A 26,167-nucleotide genomic window follows, 5' to 3' on the forward strand; every position below is an offset into this window, starting at 1 on the left:
CCTGCAGCTCAGTCCTTCCCCCACAGATTCTAATACAGAGCGTCTGTGAGACAATGGTGCCGAAGCTCGTGGCAGAAGACATCCCGCTGCTCTTTAGCCTCTTGTCAGATGTTTTCCCTGGAGTCCAGTATCACCGGGGTGAGATGACCGCCCTCCGAGAAGAACTGAAGAAAGTATGTCAGGAGATGTACTTGACATATGGTGATGGAGAAGAAGTTGGCGGAATGTGGGTTGAAAAGGTAACTCGGATTGTGCTGTTGGCTGCTTCCCTCACTGACCCTGCTGGCATTAGTGTCCAGGAATGTCAGCCACGGGCCATTAGATGAAGGTCTGTCCGTGAAGGCTGGCAAGGTGCGTAATCTGTTTTATGAAGATTTGCCCAAGGCCTGTTCGAATTTTTCTTTTGTTTAAATGTAGAGGTAGCAAAACTTACCTGAAAATTTTAATTATGTGATAAAGCTCATTCTCGGAAAATGCTGACTAAAGGCATGATTATAATGGGAATTTGTTGATGCTGGTAAAAATTCTACTTATAAGACTTTCCAGTACCATAGATTAACAATAATAACCTAAATTGCTAATGGATACACAGTTAACATTCTGAATTGGCTTCTTTTCTTTCCTTCCTCTTGTGCGATTCATTTAAGAAAAAATTTATTTATACAAGCTGTGTGGATTGAGCCCAAGAGACACTGTACTGGATTAAACACATGGCTTATCTGTTTGTTCTCTTCTTGTTTGGAGGAATCTGATGTGTCCTTGTTGAGACAGCTTGGTAGGCCTCTCCTGTCGTACTGGCTCTAGCCTTCATGACTGATTAAAGAACTCCCCACAATTTAGAATTGTTTTTTTTTTTTTTAAAGATGACCAGTAAGGGGGTCTCAACCCTTGACTTGGTGTTGTCAGCACCACGCTCACCAAATGAGCTAACTGGCCATCCCTATGTGAGACCTGAATCCATGGCCTTGGTGTTATCAGCAGCACACTCTCCCAAGTGAGCCACGGGCTGGCCTGAGAATTGTCTATTTTATTTGTGGCCTGTGTAATGTCTCTCCAGTTGAAGTCCACTACTTGCCTTTAAGAATCCATAGAACACGTTTCTTACTCGTTGTCATAAGAAGTCACGCTTGGGCCCTGCAGGTTCTCCAGCTCTATCAGATCACCCAGATCAATCATGGCCTGATGATGGTGGGGCCCTCGGGAAGCGGAAAGAGCATGGCCTGGCGTGTCCTGCTGAAGGCTTTGGAGAGACTTGAGGGTGTGGAAGGCGTGGCCCATATCATTGACCCCAAGGCCATCAGCAAAGATCATCTCTACGGAACGCTGGACCCCAACACCAGGGAATGGACAGATGGGCTTTTCACACATGTGCTGAGAAAGTACGTTCACTTTGATCAGTATTTGCATCCCAGTGAATCTGAGTACTTGTTCATGCGATAAGAGTCTATGTTATTTTTCCAATCAGAATCTGAGCAAATTAAAGGTCACTTCAGAAACTGTTATAGGGTGAGCATTCTTAATCTTAAAATCTTGATTTAGTCAACAGCTCTTTAAAAATCCTTCCAAACCAGGATCATAGACAACGTGAGAGGTGAGCTGCAGAAGCGCCAGTGGATTGTCTTTGATGGCGATGTGGATCCCGAGTGGGTCGAGAACCTGAACTCGGTGCTAGATGACAACAAGCTTCTAACTCTGCCCAACGGAGAGCGCCTCAGCCTTCCACCCAATGTAAGTGGCCTGCCTTTGTGTGTCCTAGGGTGATTTTCTGTTCTAGCCCCCCTGGAATTCATGTGCTGGCAGGGTCCCGCCTTGGAGAGCAGGGTCCATGTAGTAGCAGTCAGCCATGAAGACAGTTCTCCATAATTCTCAATTAACCCTTCTTACAATTCTTTAAGATGAGGTTGTAGTTGGGATATCTTAAGCCGTTATACATTTAGTAGGTGGAAAAATGAAGAATTTAGATCTGGAACTTTCAAGGCTGTCCCTAGGGAAGTGAGCATTGGTTACAGGTTCCTGGACACACCTCACAAGGTGAGCAAACATGGCCAGGCTGGGCTGGGTGTGCGCTCAGCCAGACCCTGTTCTGGATGCCAGGAGGACAGCAGTAAACAAGACAGACAGAACTCTGCTCTCATGGGGCTTGCTCACTGTCTGATGCAGGCGATAGACAAACAAGACCAGTAATGGTAGTGCTGAGGGAAAAAAATAAACTGGAAACATGCTGGGGAGGGGGAGGTTGAAATGTCAGAAGGCTTCCCTGAGAGGGTGGTGGCTTTAGTAGAGACTTGATGGGAGGGAGACTTGTCCTGGATCTGCTGAGCCTCCGTGCAAAGGAGCAAACAGCAAGGCAGCAGATTGGACAGTGCACCCAGTGTGCGTGGGGAGGGCAGGGGCAGTTGGCTGCAGCAGAGAATACCGGGGGAGATGTCGGGGTGAGCCCAGGAAGAAAGTGGGCCCTGGAGGTGATTGGGAGGACTTAAGCGTGGGTGCTGGGGAGTCTTTGACAGGATTGATGGAGCGTGATTTCTGTCCACAGTGGTCCTGCTGGCTGTTGTGTGGAGGACAGTTAAAGAGGGCAGGGTGGAGGCAGGGAGGCTGTGGGAGGCCGCCACAGTCCTGTAGGCACTGGTGGGGGCAGGGGGCGAGCTGGCAGTGGCGGAGGGCCCAAGGAGCGGCCGATGTGGCTGTAACTTAAAGTCTATGCTGATGGGGATCGCTGGTGGCCTAGAGGTGGGTGTGGGTGGGGAAAACAGCCAAGGCTGACACCAGGGATTTTGCCTGGCTGATGAACATGAGCCTTCGTCAGACAGGGTCAGGACCTGTGTTTATCTTCGCTCAGAGACCACACTGGACTGTCAGTGCAGGCTGAGAATGTGGGCCTGCTCCGACTAGTCTCTTGATTTGACTTGGATTCTTGACAGCTGCTTATTCAGTCAATTCTTTTTTTTTTTTTTTTTTTTTTTTTTTTTGTCGTTTTCATGACCAGCACTCAGCCAGTGAGTGCACCAGTCATTCCTATATAGGATCCGAACCCGCGGCTTATTCAGTCAATTCTGAGTGTCGTCAGGAAGAGACATAGTTCTCTTTGTTAGGCAATTAGAACTCCAAGGTTAGGGCTCTGGAGTCCAACCATGTGGTTTGAATCTCAGCCCCCCCCATTTACTAGCAGCGGGCCCTCGGCAGGATTACCTAGCCCCATCTGTAAAATGGAAGTAATAACATGCCTGCCATGTTGGGGTATGTGAGGATCGAATGCTTTCAGGCAGCAAAGCATTGGAGCAGCACCTGGCCCGTGATAAGCACCTAGCCCACGGTCACTGCTGGCATCACCTTTTGAGGCAGCTTTTGCTCCCAGGCCACCAAGGACTCTTCCATTTGTGGGAAATCTTAAACATTGAGTCTGACCTCTTCTCCATACACATTTTTCCCAGATTCTTGTGGGGAGAGAATGGTGAATATTGTAGTGGTGGGAACTGTAGATATTTTTATTTTTAAGGTGCAGAAAAATTAAATTTAAATTACCTTTTCAGTGTACATATAAATACAGGAATTTTAATATCCAAGGTTTTACCAAACCTGCATCACTGAGCCTGATTAATTCTTTCAAGGTGCGAATAATGTTTGAAGTACAGGACTTGAAATACGCAACCCTGGCCACAGTGTCGCGCTGCGGCATGGTCTGGTTTAGTGAGGATGTGTTGAGCACGGACATGATCTTCAACAACTTCCTGGCCAGGCTGCGCAGCATTCCCCTGGACGAAGGGGAGGACGAGGCACAGCGTCGGCGCAAGGGCAAAGAGGACGAGGGGGAAGAGGCTGCTTCCCCAATGCTACAGGTACAAGGGCCATATGCTCAGTGCTCCAAGTGGGACCCGTAGGAGGCATCTGAGCTCTGGGATGTTTGGATGCAGTGAGGTGACGCTGTTCTACTCCGAGAGTGTGTGGAAGTCATGGTACCATTCATAATTGGTCCGTGACTGGTCACCAGGTCAAGCCGGGCACTCGTAATCAGTGTTGTCTTATCCCAGCTTCTGAGAAAGCCCAGCTGTAGCACTGCAAAAGTCCAAAGGCATGTATGAGAAATTTTAAAGAATTCTTTTAATTATCTTACTTTTCTCTGCAAGGTGATAAAAGACTGCCCTTTTCCATGTTCAGTGGTGGAAACCAATGCTTCTGGGAAGTAGGGTTTTTGAGAACCACCAGGATAAAGGAATGAGAATTGGTCGTTGAAGCTTCACCCAAAATTATTTTTCCAAGGTCATGTGACCTCCCAGGCCTAGGTTAAAATGGATGAAGCTCTCCTGAAGTTTTGAAATGATAGTTCACGTCATTCGTTCCCTCTTCCAGATCCAAAGGGATGCAGCAACAATCATGCAGCCTTACTTCACATCCAACGGCCTGGTCACCAAGGCCCTGGAGCACGCCTTCAAACTGGAGCACATCATGGACCTGACGCGCCTGCGCTGCCTGGGCTCGCTCTTCTCCATGCTGCACCAGGCCTGCCGCAACGTAGCGCAGTACAACGCCAACCACCCCGACTTCCCCATGCAGATCGAGCAGCTGGAACGCTACATCCAGGTCAGGAGCCTCCAAAACATCGTGCCCATTGGCGTGTGTTCTCACAAGGGGCTGGGAGAGGCGCAGAGCATGTCCTTGGTCCAAGAACGCTAGGATCCACTCTCCTCAAGGTTAACTTTGCTGTGAATGTCTTTCTTTTGTTGAAATTTTATAAAAAAACAATTTTAATTCCTCTTTTAACAGCGATATCTGGTTTATGCCATACTCTGGTCCCTGTCTGGAGACAGCCGGCTGAAAATGAGGGCAGAGCTGGGTGAATATATCAGGAGAATCACCACTGTGCCTCTGCCCACGGCACCCAACATTCCCATCATTGATTATGAAGTGAGTGTGTGGACGCAATGGCCCTGTTGCTTGATTGTCGCCACGTCGCTTTAATTCATGCTCAAGCACCTGACTGTGGACTTTGACATTTTCTTTTCATTTTCAAAGGACTTTATCCTTTTAGTTTCATGTGGTAGCAAGGAATGAAGATTAGCTTGACCTGTCCATTCTTATTTTGAAACTTCTGGTTTGTGTTAAAGTAAGCAAATTTGTAGGTAAGGAGGCACATTGGCCCCAGGGTGACTCATGCTTCATCTCTGTGTAGGTGTCCATCAGTGGAGAATGGTCCCCTTGGCAGGCCAAGGTGCCTCAGATAGAAGTGGAGACGCACAAGGTGGCGGCCCCTGATGTTGTCGTGCCGACTCTGGACACAGTCCGCCACGAAGCCCTTTTGTACACTTGGCTGGCCGAACACAAACCACTGGTCTTGTGCGGCCCTCCCGGGTCTGGCAAGACCATGACGCTCTTCAGTGCCCTCCGGGCCTTGCCTGACATGGAGGTAAAGTGGCTAGCAGGTGGACAGCAGACCTTTTGGTGTTAAAATATGGAATTGGTCTTAAAATTCATTTTGTGTCTTCCCTTCCAAAGGTTGTGGGTCTTAACTTCTCAAGTGCTACTACTCCAGAGCTCCTTCTGAAGACTTTTGATCACTATTGCGAGTACAGGCGCACACCTAATGGGGTCGTTTTGGCACCTGTTCAACTTGGAAAGTGGCTGGTATTGTTCTGTGATGAAATCAACTTGCCAGATATGGATAAATATGGGACTCAGAGGGTCATATCCTTCATCAGACAGGTTTGTTTATATCCACAAGGTCCCCTTCCTCCCCAACATTTCTCTTTCATATTTTGCTCCTAACCTATTACATGCCCGTTTCCTTCAGATGGTGGAGCACGGAGGATTCTACCGAACCTCAGATCAAACATGGGTGAAACTGGAGAGAATCCAGTTTGTTGGGGCTTGTAATCCCCCCACTGATCCTGGAAGAAAGCCCCTCTCACACAGGTAACCCAGCTCCCTAGACTTCTCTGGCTTCACACACACAGCAGTTCCAGGATTGCTGTAAAATAGCCAAACAAAAATCTGGTTTTAATTATAAAGGTACTTTCTGTTTATCATATACTGCTTATCAGAGGACTCCTCGTGGGTTAAAAAGAATAAAAGCATTAGGACTGGCTGGTTGGTTAGCTCAGGTGGTTAGAGCTGGTGCGAGCTTCGATCCCTGTACCAGCCAGTGCCGAAAAAAAAGAAAAGAATAAAAGCGTTGACTTCTTGGGTAGTAATGAACTGCCCAGACCTATGTGTAGTGCTAAGATGAGGCTAAAGTAAGCCTGAAATATTTTCCCATCTTTGCTTGATTGTTTTTTTCAAGTTTTTTGCATCTGCCATGGTGTGTCAGACCCCAAGCTTGAGCAGCATGTGTGTGATTTCATTTAACTTTGACATCAGGCCTCTGTAGGTGGATTAGGAGGCAACTTCCAATCTGGGCCCAGGACAGAATGACACTCCTCTGGCACAGTGCCCCTTGCCTGGAGTCACTGATCAGTGGAGGGGCACTGAACTGGGCTGTCTCTGCACAGGTTCTTGCGTCATGTGCCTGTTGTGTATGTGGATTACCCAGGACCTGCTTCCCTGACGCAGATTTACGGCACCTTCAACCGTGCCATGCTGAGGCTCATTCCATCCCTGCGCACCTATGCAGAACCGCTCACTGCTGCCATGGTGGAGTTCTATACGATGTCACAGGTATGTGCAGCTTCTTTATTCCTGTGGGAATTGTTTTCCTCTAGTGGTTGAAGATCTCTGTCAGAAGATTGGGCTTGATTCAGAGTCTTTGCCGAGCCAGGAGACTTTCTCCAAGGCCTGTTATCAAAGTCATTCTACCCAGGTACTGCAGCCGCCAACACTTTCATGCTGATTCTTGCCAGCCTTCCTCAGCACATATACGTTTAGTACGGGAATGGGACTACACTGTGCAGTTTCCAAAAGAATACGTACATTTTAACAACGTGTCCATGTCTGTGATTATTCTTGTGCAATGTATGTATTGATTGTATATATGCCAAGTTGCTCTCAAGATAGGTGTCCAGTTATGCTCCCACCAGAGTTCTCTTTCCCTATGTTTTCTTCAACATTTAAAACATACTTATTAAAAAAATCTTTGCCTACTTGAAAAGAAGTGGTTCTCATGGTTTTGATTTGCATTTCTTAGTTATGCCTTCCCACATCTGCCCTGATGTACGGTCACGGGAGAGAAACGCCCAGTCGCTACCAAGGTGTCCATCATGCTCTTGGTGTTTTAAGAGGGCCTGCCTGTCCTAGATTGCAAATATTTTTTGCTGGTATTTAATTTGCTTTGAACTTGAAGTATTTTCAGAAGAGTTTTTGGTTTTTGGTTTTGTTTGGGTTTTTTTGTAGTTTCATTGTTTTGAACATTTAAATCTTTAAATATAATTTATTGCAACGTAAAGTAAGCAGCTTGGATCTAACCTTGTTCTGGACAATTGTCCAGTGTTTCCAACCTTATTTACTAATTTATCCTTAAATATTCCAGGGTCTAGATTCTTTATGTTTAACACAAAAATGTTTTACAGCATCTTACCTTTTATGGGGGGGGTTGTGCTGGCTGGTGTTGGAATCCAAACCCTTGACTTTGATGTTATGAGGGTGTGCTCTGACCACCTTAGCCAACCTGCCAGATCTTAGCTCTTAACTGCTCTTCTGTGTCTTAAGATACTTACATGTAACTTCCACTTTTCTCCTTTATACAGGAGAGATTCACTCAGGATACACAGCCCCACTATATCTATTCGCCCCGTGAGATGACTAGGTGGGTGAGAGGTATCTTTGAAGCACTGAGACCTCTGGAGACTCTGCCTGTTGAAGGCCTCATTCGGATTTGGGCACATGAAGCCCTCCGTCTCTTCCAAGATAGGTAAGGGAAGCCAAGGATCCAGTTAGTTACACTCTCCTCCAACTCTTGAGTTCTTACAGCCCTCCAAGTTAGGCTCTGCACAACACTGGCCTGCCCAGTGTTGGAGCCAGGCCATGCTAGTGGTAGAAGGAGCAGAAGCAGTGAGAGTGGCCTTACAGTTATCACAACCTCCCCCAGTGTAATGGGGTCACAGTGCACAGTGACTGCCCGCCGCTGTCTGGCTTCTGGTTGTCTTGAGTGAGGGACTTTAATAAACCTCTACCTGTCGAGTGGGGCCACACACGGTAGCTACCTATGAGAACCTTATCAAAGCGCGGGTTCACTGGTGAATGAAATGCCTTCGCACAACTACTAATGTGCAGCTCCATGACCACCGCTCCCCTTCCTTATCCTCGATCTTTATTCTCCTGAAAGGATTTGGTTTTCTCTCTTACCTGTTAGCCACGTGTATCAACTCTTGCCTGTAAGTTTTGAGGTTTTTCTGGTTAAGTGACTAGTACTTAAGGGAAAGAATCGCTAATGGCTGAACGGTCAGCATCAATTATGGAAGGTTTCTGAGTCACAGTAGGTCTCACAGTGAAAAGTTGAGTCTTTACCTTTTAGGGAGTCTTGAAAATTATTGCCTTTTTTTAATCAGGACCTTTTTCTTATATTCTTTATAGTTCAGTACAATCTTTGTTTTACAGTAAATTCTTGGTTTTTCTAGCTCCTACCCTATCATCTTTTATTTCTTTTCCTTATATTTTTAATTTCATGTATTTTAGAATTGCAGTCCTTCATTGTATTTTGGGTTCATTTTTAGGTAGCGAGAAGTTAAGTCTGTGTGTGTTAACTCTAAACTTCTAATGAACACTAAATCTTAAGTTACGTACTATTTTATGCAGCACCACAATTGCCTTTTGCAAATTATTTGGAGCAATCTTCTGCCCATGAACCAGGTTACTCGGAACAGAGCAGGAGGGCTGCAGAGGAGGACCAGGTGGGGGAGGACTTTTGTTTGTTTGTTACGTTAATTTCAAAGATAACAATACCCTCTGGAATTCATCTTTTTTTTCTTTTTTATTTTTTTTAATTCTTTTATTGGCTATGAATATCCATGAGATACGAAGCTGATTGTCACAACTCGTGCCCAAGAATATTAATTTTAAAGTCAATTGATAAAGAACAAATTTAACACAAAGATTAACATCCTTAATGACAAAAGAACTCTTAGAAATGACTTAGAAAAATCTGAGCAGAAACTTGGTGAAGGACGTGAGCAGATAAGTCACACACCCCAGAGAAACACTAGTGTCTAATAAGTGCATTCTGAGATGTTATTGGGGGAGGTGGGGTAGAGGAGGAAAGAGGGTGGGGCTAAGGCCCTTGGCCCCGGATCTCAGGGCCCTGGGGGCTTTGGGTTCAGGGGTCTTTTGGTTAGGGCTCCGTGGTCAGCCTGGTTGCAGACAGCAGCAGGAGGGGCTGGGTACCACGTAGCTGGGGGAAGACTTTTGATGGCAGGGCAGGTCCCCTCCCAGAATAAGTGTGACATTTCCCGAAAAGGCCCATCTACAGCAGACGTGGTCCCACAGGACAAGCTCCCTGGCCAATACTAGTCTCTGGTTTAGGTGGTTGGTAGTAGATAGTTAATAGTTACTGCCTTGGGAGAACTCAAGGATGATGGTTCCCTCCAGACTAGGAAATAATTAAGCATTTGGCAGTTGTATCTTCGGACCTGTTAACTGCGGCAGCTTCTCTTATCTCTGCTGTACAAGGAGTCTTGGAATATTGCATACTTGTAGATCACTGGTTTTCAAACCATGCTCCTTGGAGTTCTTGGGTTCCACTGAGGTACCTAACAAAGAGCTACAGTGAGAGAGGAACAAGGTAAGGCCAAATGGGGAACATGTCAGCTGTAGCTGCCTTATTTTTCTCTCTCATCTTGGGGTTCTATTGCTTTAATAAAAGTCTTTTTTGTTGTTATGTAGCTACCTTCATTCTCCCTTTTTTAATAAGAAAATTGAGCCATAATATAATTTTCATAGATTTCCCAAAATACTAAAATAAAATTTTATTTAGATTTGAATGTAGCAATAGCAGTTGTGCTTAGAAATTCAGGGTGGCTTCAGTAACTACAGTACCTGCCTTCACTAGACCTTCACCTGGTAGCCTGCACAGTCGATCATATGATCAGCTTCTCAGAGGTGCCCTCACACGTCAGGACAATCACAAGTCTCGCCTGCTGGCCTTGTGGTTTTCTTATAAGCCCTGCACCTCCAAAACTGTACACATTGCAGTTCCCTATTTCTGTTTTCCTAATGCCCCTCTAATATTTGGAGCATTTATATTAAGCAAGCTTAGAAACCGGTCATATTTTCATTTCTTAAATCAAAGTAATTAAATATTTTAGAGGAATTTTGTGTTATTGTGCTGTACTTCTGAGCATTTTTATGTTCAAAACTTTAGCCATCATGAGTTCAGATTCTTAGGTCTCTTCCATTTGTAGTAAAGGAAAACGTATGACAAAGACTGATTGCAGCCTCTGAGTGGCCTAAACCACCCACGAAACATGGTGTTTTCTCACCACAGCCTCTGTTGAGTCTAATGCATGTGCTGCTATCCTTCCAACAGACTTGTAGAGGATGAGGAGAGGCGCTGGACTGACGAGAACATCGACATGGTTGCCCTGAAGCACTTCCCTAACATAGACAAAGAGAAAGCCATGAGCCGGCCCATCTTGTACAGCAACTGGTTGTCTAAGGTAACACATTTGCATTGTTTCAGAGCTAATTCCTTTTCTTCTGTCCCTTTGGTTAGAATTATCTTCTAATCAAAATCTCTTTGTCCTGAGTGCATCATAAATGCGACTGGGTACAGCAAGGATGCACTGAGCATTTGCAGCCATTGGTCATTTAGGGCAGGAAAACCAGGAATGTGGCTGGCTGGTTGGGCATCATGTTTTTTACTTCCCTGTGATGGTTGCTACAAGAGCAGTGGATTCTCCACCAGCAGAAGGAGTTGCTCAAGCAGGTCTGTGGTGAAAGAAGTCTGCTTCGCATTTGCTTTCACTTTCCTCACACTAAAAATGGGGCAGCTGTGGGTGATTTGCGTGACAATGTTTCGTATACTAAAATGCCAAATGCAGTTGGCATTTGCAGAATAGCTGAGAGTTGTCCTTTTTCTCTGAAAAAGGTCAGAATGTTTTCCTAAGTTACATTCTCTGTGTGCATTTTATCCAGTAGACACTGGTAATACAGGATGAGCAAAAGCTTCCTATAGGGAGCTCACACTGAAATGGGGAAAGAGAGGGACAGAGGGAACAACTCGGTCTGGGGAGAGGGCTCTGATAGCGACGACCCTTGTGTTGGGGTCTGAAAAGGGTTCATCATGTCAGGGAGGGCATGGCAGACGGAGGACCTGACAGCAGCTAGAAATAGCAAGGTAGGTTTGCTCATTGTTGCTGGAACTTTCTGTGTATTCCAGACTCTAGAGAACCATCCTTTTTTATAGTGACCTATTTATAGGAAACATCTTCTCCCAGTGGCTTGTCTTTTGACTCTCTATTTAGTGTCTTTTGAAGAATAAATATTCATGAAGATTTATCATTTAAACATTCAGTCATCTCTAATTGAGTTTGTGTATGGAATGAGCTCTGGGTCCGTTTTCAGTTTTTTCCTTGTGGACATCCGTTGTCTCAGCATTGTTTATTGAATAGTCCTTTATTCTGCAGTGTCGCTCTATCTTAGTAGGTTTCCCTGTGTGCGTGGGTCTATTTTGAGGCTCTGTCTTCTTCCATTGATCCACAAGGGTACTTCAAAAAGTTCATGAAAAGATTTGTATTCTCTTTTAACTCTTATTTTTCACAAACTTTTTTGAAGTACCCTCATATATTTCACTTCTGTGCCAGAACCACATAGTCCTGATTACGATAGTAAATCTATCTGATAAGACAAGCCTTCACATCTGGTTCTTCCATATGGGGATATTGACCATTCTTGGCCCTTTCCTCTTCTGAATGAAATTTAGAATTACTTTGTCAAGTTGCACCAAGACAACCACCGCCACGCATCATTGAGATTTTGGCCGAGATTACATTGAATCTATATATCAATTTGTATAGAACTGACATTTTTATAGTAGTGTGGTTTTTTCCTCCAGGAACATGGTGTATCTCTTCATGTATTCAAGTCGTCTTTGATGTCATTCAGTGAAGTTCAGTTTTTTCTAGAAAGGTTTTTCTTGTTTTTTTGATCCATTCCTAATAGTAACTCATATTTTTGTTGCTATGTTGTAAATGGTATATTTTTTTGTTGGGTTTTTCAACAGTTTCTTCACAGTGTATGGAAATACAGTTGACTTTGGTCTGATAACTAAGGTGATTTCTTCTAAGTAATTTGGGTCTTCCCTTTTTTTCTGTAGGACTACATCCCAGTAGACCAAGAAGAGTTAAGAGATTATGTCAAAGCTAGGCTGAAAGTCTTCTATGAAGAAGAACTTGATGTTCCTCTGGTCCTGTTTAATGAAGTACTAGACCATGTGCTCAGGATTGACAGGTGGGCTTTGTGTTTTTACTTCCCACTCCTCACTTCAACTGCTCTTGATTTAGTGGCTGGGGGTGGGGAGTCACACCAGGCCTCATGCTGTCCTCCCCCCACCTCGGCCTTCTCTGCCAAGCAGCTTCCCCTTTCTCTTCTTTCTAAGCCCAGTTTAACTGTCCTAAACTTTTATTTCAAGCAAAACCTCATTCTTTCTCGCCCTACCCCTACATACCTACCATGCGTGACTATAGCCCTTTCAACCTCCTGCTAGAATTGGGCTCATCTCTCTCCTGTCATCTGAAGGTCTGGAAGGCAGGACCATTGATCTTTGCATTTCCACTGCAAATTTTTAATGTACAAATTCAAGTTAAAACATTGTGCACACAATCCTAAAAAAGTTTAGGACATGAGGGTCAACAAAAAGGGAATGAGGCATATAAGCCTTAAAACTTACCAGTTCTGATAATGTTTCAGAATATTTCGTCAGCCTCAAGGCCACTTGCTTCTGATTGGTGTTAGTGGAGCAGGAAAAACTACCCTGTCTCGTTTCGTGGCCTGGATGAACGGTTTGAGTGTGTACCAGATTAAGGTGGGTCTGGTTGGTAGCCTCCTGATCCCAGCCTTGGATTCTTTATTTGTGCACATAGCTCATTGAATGAGAATGAGCCTAACTTGCCAACTGCTTCTGTAGGTCCATAGAAAGTACACAGGGGAAGACTTTGATGAAGATCTTCGGACAGTGTTGAGACGTTCTGGATGTAAAAATGAAAAGATAGCATTTATAATGGATGAATCCAATGTGTTAGATTCTGGATTTCTGGAACGAATGAATACCCTTCTGGCCAATGGAGAGGTAATTGAGTGACATGTTGCACTGTGTTACATTACGTGGCATCGTGCAGCAAGGATGGGTAACTCATAGTGCCATGTTGCCCCCAGGTTCCAGGTCTCTTTGAAGGAGATGAGTACGCCACCTTGATGACGCAGTGTAAAGAGGGAGCACAGAAAGAGGGCTTGATGCTGGACTCCCACGAGGAGCTCTACAAGTGGTTCACCAGTCAGGTCATTCGCAACCTCCACGTCGTGTTCACCATGAACCCATCCTCAGAGGGGCTCAAGGACCGGGCAGCCACTTCGCCAGCACTCTTCAACAGGTACATTGATCTTCACTCAGCTCTGGGTCATAACAGGCAGTGTCCTTCCAAGGGGCACACCCTGCTCTTGGTAGCTGTTTTGAGATAAGAGCATCTTTTTCAGGTGTGTATTGAATTGGTTTGGTGACTGGTCCACTGAAGCACTATATCAAGTTGGCAAAGAATTCACAAGTAAAATGGACCTGGAGAAGCCAAATTATATTGTGCCTGATTACATGCCAGTTGTATATGATAAACTACCACAGCCACCGTCACATCGGGAAGCCATTGTAAACAGCTGTGTATTTGTTCATCAGACTCTTCACCAGGTGGGTTCAGTTTTGAGATTAGCATGTAAAAAGCAAGACTAACCATCAGTCTCATGTGAAACTAAATTGATATGAAAATAGATACTATTTGACACTACTGTCCCTGCAGAAGGAATAACTGCTTCTCACTGCTTTCTTGTCTCTTTGACGGCATCTCATCCTTGGCACCCACCTGTGAATTGTGGAGCCATCTAACCCTCATTGCCGCTTTCTCTTCCCACTGCCACTGTATGGGCAGTCTCATTCTCTCTTCTACAGCAGAGGTCAGCACGCTGTCTTCAGAGGGCCAGGTAGTAAATGTTTTAGGCTTTGCAGGCCGGAAGAGTCTCTGGTGGAACTACTCAGTGCTGCTGTTGGAGTGCGGAAGGCTACATAGACCATACGTAAACCAACAGGTGTGGTTGTGGCCAGTGAAACTTCATTACGGAAACATGCGGCGGCCAGGACCTGCTGGCCACAGTTTCCTGGCCCTCGCTCTAGAATAGATACAGATCATCTCCTCTTACCTGCCAGAAACACATTGTAAAGCCCACTCTGAGCTGTGGTGTCCTGTCCCTCAGTGCTTCTTCAGGCAGTCTCCATCCCTGGAATGTGGTCCGGTCCCGGTGGGCTGACCTCTGCTGCCCTTAGCCAGAGGTGACTGAGCTGTTTCTCACATAGACCTCTTCTAGCTTGCCCCCCTCTCTTGCCTGTGCTGTTCCTACTTTGGTATTCATTGAAAACAAGCAGTAAAAGGGAAAGCAGGCATAACATTTACATAGTAATTAACAGTTTGCAGAGCCTTTTCACTTCAAGTACACCTCAGAGGTTGGCATAATCACCATCCTCAGTTTAGAGAAGCTTAAGAAAAAAGCTTAGAGGTGTAAGGAAGGGGCTTCTGAGAACTCATGAGTGGTGAAGCTGAGGCCCAACTCGAATGTTCCGACTCCAGAGGGTTGGGTTTGTTCCACTGTGGCACACTGCAGTCTGACAGAGCAGAACAACTAGAGTTTTCTGAGGTTAAATTGAAGAGGACGTCCTGAAGAGCAAAAAGATTTAACTTTGCTTTCTAAAGGCGAATGCTCGGCTAGCAAAGCGAGGAGGCAGAACGATGGCCATCACGCCTCGCCACTACCTGGACTTCATTAATCATTACGCCAACCTGTTCCACGAGAAGCGGAGCGAGCTAGAGGAGCAGCAGATGCATTTGAATGTTGGCCTTAGAAAAATCAAAGAAACTGTCGACCAGGTATGTCCCGGGTGTAAGCTTCTTTGCAGGGGTGAGCTGCAGTGAAGACCCCTGTGAGTTGGTTTCTGCCTGTTTCTGTTTTCCTAGTGTGGTTTTTGTTCTTTAGGTAGAAGAACTACGTCGTGACTTGAGGATAAAGAGCCAAGAACTGGAGGTCAAGAACGCAGCAGCCAATGACAAGCTGAAAAAAATGGTAAAAGACCAACAAGAGGCCGAAAAGAAAAAGGTACTTCCTTTTATTTGGGGGAATTATGGCCTGTATGGGTGGGGCATTTTCGGTCTCTAGTGAGAGAGTAGGAAGTTTAGTTTGAGATGGGATTTAGGATTTAATGAGTTAGTGGGGTATGCGTGTTCGTGTGTGTGTTTTGGCGGAGAGAGGAGTGTTATTTAGGATTCACTCAGCAAGTTAAACAATGCTTAACCTAAGCCAGCCTTCCTTCTAGGTCATGAGTCAAGAAATCCAGGAGCAGCTGCATAAGCAGCAGGAAGTAATTGCAGACAAACAGATGAGCGTCAAAGAAGACCTCGACAAGGTGGAGCCCGCTGTCATCGAGGCCCAGAATGGTATGTGAGATCTGTCAGAGGCTTGACTTTCTAGAAGGATGCTCTCCCTCACCATTGCTGTAGAGTGCAGGTGACTGAACATTGAACGTAGTCTTTCCTCCGTGGTTCTGATCACACACATTTCCAAAAGCATCATTGGTGAACATCTGAAGCCCTTTCTAAATACCTGAGGCTGTCTTCAGCTCTTAAAGCAAAACTTCTATAGGGCTGGGGCTCCGGGGTTGGCAGGCTCGGGGGGCACAGACCCCAGGTCACAGGGGGTGCTGATCGAGGACAGGCTTACTCTGGGGTGCTCATCACCTTGGAGAACTGCCTCCTGCCCAACAACAAGCCATGCTTTACACCATCTATGTCAAGCGGGCTCAACACCAACATGGAGACTGACCTTCGTGTGGTGGGCTGCGAGCTTCTCCGGGCAGCTGGCTTGCTGCCCCGCTTGCCACAGGTGTTGTTCCAGCCATCCTTTTATTCCAAGTCCTTTGTGAAGCATTCCATGAAGCATGTGTCAGTGGCCTGTGTTTAACCTGACCTCCAAAATAGAAGAGGCACCAAGATGAATACAGGACATCATCAGTGTGTTTCATCGCCTTCAACAGCTGAGAGAGAAAAAGAAACCTGTGCCTCTAGTGCTGGATCAGGGTTATGTTAATTTATAGAACCAAATTATAAAGGCAGAAAGACACGTTCTCAGAGCACTGGGTTTCTACGTCTATGTGAAGCATCCTCACAAGATAATTGTTATGTACCTTCAGGTGTCAGAGTGTGAGCGTAACCACCCTGTTGTCCAGGCCTCATGGGTAGCCCCTGAGGGTGACTGACTTCTCTACTGTCCACGCACTTTGGTGCAGGGACAGCAGCCGTCTTCAGCCACTCTGAGGCAGGCTCCCCACCCAAGGCTGGTTCTACTGGTGGAATTACATGAATGACAGGCTTCACACCAACCTCTTATTGCAGTTCCAGCCTGAGAGCATTGCCTGTGCCTGCATTGTATCTTGCTGCTTGGAGGCTGGAGATCCTTTGCCCAGTCATCCCCACTGGTTTCTTTTGTTTGGAGCCACTGAAGAAGAAATTCAAGAAGTCTGCTTTAAAATCCTGCAGCTTTATACTCAGGAACACGTTGACCTGACACACCTGGAAATTGAAGTGGAAAAGAAGCACTCTGTGGAGGAGGCAGAGGCACAGCCGGGGTCTGTTGCCCGGGGCGTGCAGGTTCTCATCTGCCCCCAAGCTGCTAGAATCCCCCAAAGAAAGTAAAGGAAGCAAGCCTTCCCCATTCGCTGTGAAGAATGCCAAGAGGATATGAAGGGCTTGACAGCCCCAAGGATGGCTTGCCAAAAGGCAGAGAGAGTAGAAGCCGGAGCAGGAGCCATGAGCAGAGCTGCTCAAGGTCTGAGTGGCATGGCTGCTCTCAGAGCTGCATTGACTCTCCACCGCAACGGGCGCACTGTGGCTCTCCCTATGGAGGCTGTGAGGGTGGGGGTCTCTCAGAGTGTAGGGACCGTGAGACCCCACCCAGGAGCCGCGCAGGTCTTGGAACCAGAGCCCGTCCTTTTCAAAGCCAGTCACAGGAGCAGGTTGATAATTCTGGAAATTATGAGAGAAAAGTCATTACAGAATTATCCACGGAATTGAGGGGATGGCAAAGTGCTCCTCAGGCTGGCCTGGGACTCAGTGCACACCCATCCCAGTGTGGGCAGCTGGATGTAACAGCAGGTGTACATGTCCCTGCTGGTGTGATGTGGGGCTATGGACAGGTGTCTCCTCATACCCGTACCGAAGCTCAATTACATTAAGCCAAGAGATGATTTTTAGACCTTCACCCGTATTAGGTTGTACTTACCGTACATATTCTGAAGTGTTTCACAATGAGAAAATGGCCTTAATAGCCCCTTATTCTGTACCCATGTTGTAGATAAATATGTGTTTAATGCAAGTTAAAGTTGTCTATGAAAACTCAGAACTAGAATTCTGTCAGCTTAAAACTTGTATAGAGAATTCGGATTTTTAAAATGTAAAGGTATTTAGATCTGTGTTGAAAGTTGTCTGTAATTTTATCTATGCAGGCTACCAGCTCTCAAATAGAGAGGTTTCCTATATATGCATTTTATGTAGTTTAATAAATACAGTTCTGTCAACTCAGGACATTTGGAACATTAAAAAAAAAAAAAAGGACAGCAAAATCCCTATAAAGCTAGTCTACGTTTACCCTAGTGAAGCCCTTCTCATAAGAGAAAATTGACAAACAATTTCTGTCAATACATATTTTTACTTATCAATCCCTGACTTGAGTTTTTCACCAAGAAATACCATGAAGTATTCGGTGTGGCCATCTTGTGGTGATTTCTTAGAGTGTTCTGGCATGGCCACTGATTGCTAATTTCAGTGCTGATAACAGTCACTTCTCGCACTTTCTTCCATTCTTTTCATGCCTATGAGATGCTACAGAAGTAGGGCGCCCTATTGTAGTTTGCAGTTTGTGCAGTAACTAAGAGTGGCCTTAACCTGTGCCCTGTTCTTGCACAGGAGTATTTAACTTGTTTTAAGTAACCTAATTATTTGTAGTTTTCACTTTACACCACAAGATGAATTAAAATGCACCACCTAAGATATCCCATGCTCTTGGATTGGAAGAATCAACTTAGTGAAAATGTCCATACTACCCAAAGTGATATACAAATTCAATGCAATCCCCATCAAAATTCCAAAGACATTTTTCTCAGAAATGGAAAAAACTATCCAGACACTTATATGGAACAATAAAAGACCACACATAGCCAAAGCAATGCTGAGCAAAAAAAATAAAGCTGGAGGCATAACACTACCTGACTTTAAGCTATACTACAAAGCTATAATAACCAAAACAGTATGGTACTGGCATAAAAACAGACACACTGACCAATGGAATAGAATAGAGAATCCAGAAATCAACCCACACACTTACTGCCATCTGATCTTTGACAAAGGCACCAAGCCTATTCACTGGGGAAGGGACTGCCTCTTCAGCAAATGGTGCTGGGATAGCTGGATATCCATATGCAGGAGAATGAAACTAGATCCATACCTCTCACCGTATACTAAAATCAACTCAAAATGGATTAAGGATTTAAATATACACCCTGAAACAATAAAACTTCTTAAAGAAAGCATAGGAGAAACACTTCAGGAAATAGGACTGGACACACACTTCATGAATACGACCCCAAAAGCACGGGCAACCAAAGGAAAAATAAACAAATGGGATTATATCAAACTAAAAAGCTTCTGCACAGCAAAAGAAACAATTAACAGAGTTAAAAGACAACCAACAGAGTGGGAGAAAATATTTGCAAAAGATACATCTGACAAAGGATTAATATCAAGAATATATAAGGAACTCAAACAACTTTACAAGAAGAAAACAAGCAACCCAATTAAAAAATGGGCAAAAGAGCTAAGTAGGCATTTCTCTAAGGAAGATATACAAATGGCCAACAGACATATAAAAAAATGCTCAACATCACTCAGCATCCGGGAAATGCAAATCAAAACCACATTGAGATACCATCTAACCCCAGTTAGGATGGCTAAAATCCAAAAGACTCTGAACGATAAATGCTGGTGAGGTTGCGGAGAAAAAGGAACTCTCATACATTGTTGGTGGGACTGCAAAATGGTGCAGCCTCTATGGAAAATGGCATGGAGGTTCCTCAAACAATTGCAGATAGATCTACCATACGACCCAGCTATCCCACTGTTGGGAATATACCCAGAGGAATGGAAATCATCAAGTCGAAGGTATACCTGTTCGCCAGTGTTCATCACAGCACTCTTTACAATAGCCAAGAGTTGGAACCAGCCCAAATGTCCATCATCAGATGAGTGGATACGGAAAATGCGGTACATCTATACAATGGAATACTACTCAACTATAAAAACGAATGAAATACTGCCATTTGCAACAACATGGATGGACCTCGAGAGAATTATATTAAGTGAAACAAGTCAGGCACAGAAAGAGAAATACCGCATGTTCTCACTTATTGGTGGGAGCTAAAAATTAATATATAAATTCACACACACACACACACAAAACCGGGGGGGGGGGGGAAGAAGATATAACAACCACAATTACTTGAAGTTGATACGACAAGCAAACAGAAAGGACATTGTTGGGGCCGAGCCCGTGGCGCACTTGGTAGAGTGCTGCGCTGGCAGCGCGGCGACGCTCCCGCCGCGGGTTCAGATCCTATATGGGACTGACCAGTGCACTCACTGGCTGAGTGCCGGTCACGAAAAAACGACAAAAAAAAAAAAAAAAAAAGAAAGGACATTGTTGGGAGGGAGGTTTTGGTGATGGGGAGCAATAATCAGCCACAATGTATATCGAGAAAATAAAATTAAAAATAAATAAATAAATAAATTTTTTTTAAAAATCAGTAAAACACAAGGCAAATATCAAAAAAATAAATAAATAAATAAAATAAAATAAAATGCACCACCTAAGCTATAGATTTTCATTCACAGTTAGATTTAGATGAGAATTTAATTTAGTTCTCAACTACTAAGTAATGACTTTTAAAGTGTTTTACTAAAACTTCAGGTTAGAAAACTACATTTCAGTTTGTAGAAGACATTGGCACTTATTTATTTATTTTACTTTTTTTTTTTTTTTTTTTTTTTTTTTGGCAGCTGGCTTTTAGAGGGGTCAGACCCTGGACCTTGGTGTTATCAGTCACCAACTGAGCTAACCAGCCAGCCTGGCCGTTTTTTCAGAACTGTTAATTCCGCATCTCCACCCAGCCTCTCAGGCAACTTCAGAATTATAGCAGATTGAAATGTCTGTTGAAATTGTGTGAAATAAATGCACAGTTACATTAAGAATTTTTTTTAATCTTTGTGGAGATAAAGGAATTAATGAGGACTTGTGAGGCATTTTAGAGGCAATATCCTCCTAATTTTAAGGAATGTTGGCAATTTAGGCTTAATACAGTGACATTTTTGTGGTTATTTAAAAGAACGGCTACTTATGTATGCTGTTCCAGAGGGTTCAATACAGAAATTCTTATATTTCCTAGTTCTTCCGAGCAGCTCTCCTGCTCTCATTGGGCCGGAGCAGCTGCTGTGTCGGCTCGTTCTCACCACGCTGTGCTCTTGTCTTCCTCCCCTCCCGCCATGCTCTTCCACTCCTGCTGGGCTCAGCCGTGAAGTCCATCAAGAAGCAGCACCTGGTGGAGGTGAGGTCCATGGCCAACCCTCCCGCCGCTGTGAAGCTGGCACTTGAGTCCATCTGCCTGCTGCTGGGGGAAAGCACCACGGACTGGAAGCAGATCCGCTCCATCATCATGCGGGAGAACTTTATACCCACCATCGTCAACTTCTCTGCCGAGGAGATCAGGTGAGGAAGTGCAAATGCCAGGTTGTTGCCGGGAACTGAAGGAAGTTGTTCAGGTGTTGACAAGCTTCCCGTCCCCTCATGGTGCTGTGTGCGGGAGACGCTTTCCTAAGGGAGCTATTTTGTCATCTCTGGCATGTTGTGTGCCAGAAGGCAGCGTTGATGACACTAATCACACAGATGCCTTTCCAGGCCATTTCCTCTCAAGTCAGAGTTGTTCCCTGCAGTAGTTTTCTAATCCCTCAGCCCTTGCCAGCCGAATTCTCTCCCCTCCCTACAAGTAGCTGTGAGCGTCCTGAGGATGCAGCCTCTCGCTGAAGTCAGAGCAGGGGTCACCCACCTGCAGCAGCAAACCTGGCTTGGGGTTGTCTCCTGTGAGGTGAGGGGCCAGGGCTGGCAGGTCCGAGGTGCTTCCATCAGCAGCATTGTCAGTTGTCACCGAAGAACCAAGGGTCTGTCTAGCTCATCCCCATTGGTCACTGGGGCAACAAGATATGGAAGATGGCTATACTCCTTTACGTTCTGATATCATAAAAACTCTTCTCTACTTTTGTCCAAACATGCTTAGAAATGATTTCTATCTTGCAGTGATGCCATAAGGGAAAAGATGAAGAAAAACTACATGTCCAATCCAAGCTACAATTATGAAATTGTCAATCGGGCTTCCCTGGCTTGTGGGCCTATGGTGAAGTGGGCAATCGCACAGGTAATCAGCACAGCCGGAGCTCCTGTGGGAGAGGTGACCTCTTTTTCTGTCACTTTTGAGTAACTACTGTCTGTTTGCCTTCCCAGCTTAACTATGCAGACATGTTAAAGAGAGTGGAGCCCCTGCGTAATGAGCTGCAGAAGCTGGAAGATGATGCCAAGGACAATCAGCAGAAGGCCAACGAGGTGGAGCAGATGATCCGGGACCTGGAAGCCAGCATCGCCCGCTATAAGGAGGAGTACGCCGTCCTGATATCAGAGGCCCAGGCCATCAAAGCAGACCTGGCAGCTGTTGAAGCAAAAGTGAGATTAGCGTCATTAATCTGCACAGTACTCCTGCCAGCTCCTCTGCAACTCTGTCCTTCAGAGTTACTTAATGGGAGGAGCTTGTTAACCTCATTTGTTGGAAACCAAGATTAACACACTTTTACATGGACTGCACATAAGTTGGTCTCAGTGAATGAGCTCTTTAATGTCTATTAGAGTCCTGGTAACTTTTTTCCCCTAGTAAATATTAAATACTGAGTAATTACTAAGTGGTGTTAATTAGGCCAGCTGGAAGGTCTGAAGCCAGCAAATCAATCAATCCCTTTCTCATTCCCTCCCTCCCCCTGCCCCTTTCCCTCTCTCCCTCCCCCACTCTCCAGCTCCAAGCCTTTCGTTCACCCACTTTGAGGGCCTCCTCGTCAGTGTCTCCTGTCCATCTGCTGACCCTTCCACTGCTGTCACTGTCACTCACACCTGCACTCCTTTTTCAAATCTTCAGAATAGGCTCTTCAGATTTCTGCCACTGGTGTGGCTCCCCTTCAGGCCTCACCCATCTGCTCCTGCCACCTCCATGGCCCTTGCTGTCTACTCCCATCTGCTCGTGCAGATGTCTCAAAGCTGCAAGTTAACTCACTTAGGCCCTGATTAGATCTGAGACTTGCGCTGCCTTTAGTTGTATATAAGCCAGGTCTCATCTCCTTTGGAATTGTGAACAATCTGAGCATGTTTCTAGCCTACCCAAAACCCTGCACATAATGTGGATGAACAGACTTGTAATATTCGGTATAAATCCTGAAAATACTGATCCCTGAGCACCTTACTTGATTTTACTGCTAGGTAAACCGGAGCACCGCTCTTCTGAAGAGTTTGTCTGCAGAACGTGAACGATGGGAAAAAACAAGTGAAACTTTCAAAAACCAGATGTCCACCATTGCTGGGGACTGTCTCTTGTCAGCTGCGTTTATTGCTTACGCGGGTTACTTTGACCAGCAGATGCGTCAGAACTTGTTCACCACCTGGTCGCATCACTTACAGCAGGCCAACATCCAGGTAATGGGGTGTGGGGAATTCCAAAAAGCTGCACCACTTCTATGTTGAGTGATGTTTACAAAGTCTCCGCTTGAGGACAGTCCCCATCTGCAGCTTTGAAGAAGAGGAAAGATAACCGGCCTCCCTTTCAGTTCCGTACAGATATTGCAAGGACAGAGTATCTTTCCAACGCCGATGAGCGTCTTCGCTGGCAAGCCAGCTCCTTACCTGCTGATGACCTGTGCACGGAAAATGCAATCATGCTGAAACGGTTCAACAGGTATGTGCTTAGACTCCAGAAAGAGGCAGATTGGACATCTTATGTGTGGTGATCTCATTTTCATTTTTTTCAAAGCACGCTAAGAAAGGAATAGAAAGCAGGCATGGGCAACTGCTCGTCTCTGGTGCTGGGTGTGCACGAGTCTTTGTATTCTTGCATCTTGATTGTCTGAATCATTCTGTAATGAGTGTTTCTTGTAACCTTTTAAAATTGGTAGGCTGGCTGGTTAGCTCAGTTGGTTAGAGTATGGTCTTATAATTCCAAGGTCAAGGGTTCAGATGCTCATACTGACCAGCCACCAAAAAAATAAATAAATAAATAAAATTGATTGGCAATCCAGCATCTCACCATAGGTTAAAAAAATTGATTGTGGGGGCCGGCCCGTGGCTCACTCGGGAGAGTGCGGTGCTGATAACACCAAGGCCCCGGGTTCGGATCCCATATAGGGATGGCCGGTTCGCTCACTGGCTGAGCATGATGCTGACAACACCAAATCAAGGGTTAAGATCCCCTTACTGGTCATCTTTTTAAAAAAAAAAAAAAAATTGATTGTGTGTTAGGATGGACATTAAAACAGTTCCTCTGAAAATATTATAAGAACTGAAAATAGTTAGGTAGTTAAGGGGAGATTGCTACCTGTTTCTCTGTGTAAGAAGGCCAGAAAAGGCTGGCCAGTTAGCTCAGTTGGTTAGAGTGTGGTGTTGTAACACCAAAGTCAAGGCTTTGGATCTCTAAACCAGTCAGCTGCCAAGAAAAAAAAAGAGGCCAGAAAAGATATAGGGTGTGACTGAGTGGAGGTGGGTGAGGTGCTGAAATCTGAGAGGAGCCATCAGGACTGGCCCCACGTTCGAGGCGCTGCTCTCTAAGGCCTGGGCCTCTTCTGTAGCACCTCTCCAGCTTGGACACCCTGGGCTGATTTTTTTTTCTCTCTTCTTAAATGTATTCCCAGATTTCTTTTTAGCTTCACCTAAACATCTTGAAACCTTTATTGAGCCCTTGCTGTATGTGCCACTGTCCTGGGGACACAAAGACAGTGAAGACACCCCCAGGTGCCATTTGAGATTATGAGCAAACCCCTGGGTCCTGCGCCTGGACTGAGGGGGCTCAGCATCTCTTGAGGTGGTGCTGACGCAAGTATTGATCAGAGCACAGTCTGTGCACAAGGCTGGATTTGTCTAAACGAAAACAGTATATGCACTCTTTGACCTAGGAGTTCCAGCTCTAGGCGTTTATTCATCAGTAGACTGGCACATGTGAAAATGACAGATCCAAAACAAAGTATGTCCTAGCAGAAGACTGGAAATGACTCACATGCCTAGTTAGGATCCAGTTAGCAGATTACTGTACGTCTCCACAATGGGATGCCAGCTTGCCTTTGCGGGTGCAGAGCAGAGGGAGGACACGCACGTGTGTCTGTAAACGCCTAAACCCTCTCTGTAAAGATAGACCAGAAGCTGGTGACGGTACTCACCTAGGCAGGGAATTTGGTGACCAAAGACTGGGGAGAGGGTGGGGAGACAGTTCTTCTCAACCTGTTTCCTTTTATACCTTCTGAATTTTGTAGAAGCTTGTATGTATATTACCTGGGTTGGGGGGCGGGTTGTTTTTAATTGGCTAGGCCCTGGGCAAAATCCCTTTAGTCTCTTTGTGCTTCTGTTTCCTCATTTGTAAAATGGGTTCGTTAACAATACCTGTCTCAGGGTTATTGTGAGGATTAAATGAGGTAGTAATTGGACAGGGTCCCTGTCAGTTTAAGCTTTTTATAATGTGAGGTGTTGGTGCTGCTGAAGCACTGGTGTTCATACTGACTTTCTAGGAGTTTGCTGTCTAGAAGAGTAGTAAAACAGAACGGTAATTCTAACATAAAGGGCTTGGCATTTGGACAAAAGCGTGTGCAATATGTTATAAGGGAGAACATTTATCCCAGAGAGAAAATAAAGACAGAGTTCAAGACATAAGTTACCTCCTCATTACAGAAATCCTTCAGTAAGGTGATTTGATCTTAGCGCGAAGCATTTACACCACATTTATCTTGATTGGTAAAGCTGGAAACTACTCTTGAACAGTGGTACCACCCTTTCCATCTGTCTCATCAGGGACTTTGCCGAGTGTTTCCTTATGCTTTTTTTTGTTGGAGTTTTTCACCTACTCTCTGTCACCTCATCCTCAGGTACCCGCTGATCATTGACCCCTCCGGACAGGCCACAGAATTCATCATGAATGAATATAAGGACCGTAAGATCACACGGACCAGCTTCTTGGATGATGCCTTCAGAAAGAATCTGGAGAGTGCACTGAGATTTGGTAACCCCCTTCTGGTCCAGGTTTGTACTTGCATTTGAGTTCCTCAAACCCTACTTCCAAGAATGAATTCCTTTTAGGGCTGCATTTGGTTTTTTTCAAACACAGTTCACATAAAATAAAAGTAAATTACATGATATAAACACTGACAGCTTTTGCACTTTGTAAGATTTTGTTTGATTTCAGAACAAGGATAAAACTTTTAAACTTTAAAACTGTTCTATAAAAAGTAAATCCAACAAAAGCAGCATTTGCATTTAAAATTCCATTCAGAGGGTCTAGATCAGCACGGTTCACCAGAACTTTCCGCAGTGGTGGAAATATCATACAATCTTTGCTGTTCAGTATGGTAGCCACTAGCCACATGTGGCTATTGAGCACTTCCTTGTGGCTATTGTGATAAAGAACTGAATTTTTAATTTTAATTATATTTAAGTAGCCACATGTGGTCAGTAGCTACCATTTCAGACAGCATGGATCTAAACAGCTAGGTGGCTTCTGGGAGGGTGTATGCATATTTATCTGGAATAGGTGGTCAATATTAACACACCATTATTTGGGTGAAAATAAATGTAAAACCCTAACCTTTAAGTTTCACACGTGTCA

The 26,167-nt window shown here is 45.0% G+C and overlaps 1 protein-coding gene and 1 pseudogene across 1 annotated transcript in view; both read left to right on the forward strand.

The window, feature by feature from the left end:
• The window catches only part of DYNC1H1 (dynein cytoplasmic 1 heavy chain 1), a 70,796-nt gene that overhangs the window by 34,505 nt on the left and 10,124 nt on the right, over positions 1-26,167 (forward strand). The window contains exons 32-57 of the mRNA XM_063090530.1: positions 27-239; positions 1,141-1,379; positions 1,572-1,728; positions 3,609-3,836; positions 4,348-4,578; positions 4,762-4,902; positions 5,168-5,401; positions 5,491-5,697; positions 5,786-5,907; positions 6,483-6,648; positions 7,674-7,837; positions 10,448-10,577; positions 12,236-12,369; positions 12,829-12,943; positions 13,046-13,207; positions 13,294-13,508; positions 13,612-13,816; positions 14,871-15,044; positions 15,151-15,270; positions 15,488-15,608; positions 20,787-20,982; positions 21,568-21,685; positions 21,772-21,987; positions 22,789-23,001; positions 23,133-23,260; positions 25,431-25,584. Coding sequence (XP_062946600.1) covers positions 27-239; positions 1,141-1,379; positions 1,572-1,728; positions 3,609-3,836; positions 4,348-4,578; positions 4,762-4,902; positions 5,168-5,401; positions 5,491-5,697; positions 5,786-5,907; positions 6,483-6,648; positions 7,674-7,837; positions 10,448-10,577; positions 12,236-12,369; positions 12,829-12,943; positions 13,046-13,207; positions 13,294-13,508; positions 13,612-13,816; positions 14,871-15,044; positions 15,151-15,270; positions 15,488-15,608; positions 20,787-20,982; positions 21,568-21,685; positions 21,772-21,987; positions 22,789-23,001; positions 23,133-23,260; positions 25,431-25,584 — 4,503 coding nt within the window. The remainder of the gene's footprint in view (positions 1-26; positions 240-1,140; positions 1,380-1,571; positions 1,729-3,608; positions 3,837-4,347; positions 4,579-4,761; positions 4,903-5,167; positions 5,402-5,490; positions 5,698-5,785; positions 5,908-6,482; positions 6,649-7,673; positions 7,838-10,447; positions 10,578-12,235; positions 12,370-12,828; positions 12,944-13,045; positions 13,208-13,293; positions 13,509-13,611; positions 13,817-14,870; positions 15,045-15,150; positions 15,271-15,487; positions 15,609-20,786; positions 20,983-21,567; positions 21,686-21,771; positions 21,988-22,788; positions 23,002-23,132; positions 23,261-25,430; positions 25,585-26,167) is intronic.
• Positions 15,647-16,911, forward strand: LOC134371775 (cyclin-L2-like; annotated as a pseudogene).

The sequence above is a fragment of the Cynocephalus volans genome, chromosome 3 (genome assembly GCF_027409185.1).
Source record: "Cynocephalus volans isolate mCynVol1 chromosome 3, mCynVol1.pri, whole genome shotgun sequence".
NCBI lineage: Eukaryota > Metazoa > Chordata > Mammalia > Dermoptera > Cynocephalidae > Cynocephalus > Cynocephalus volans.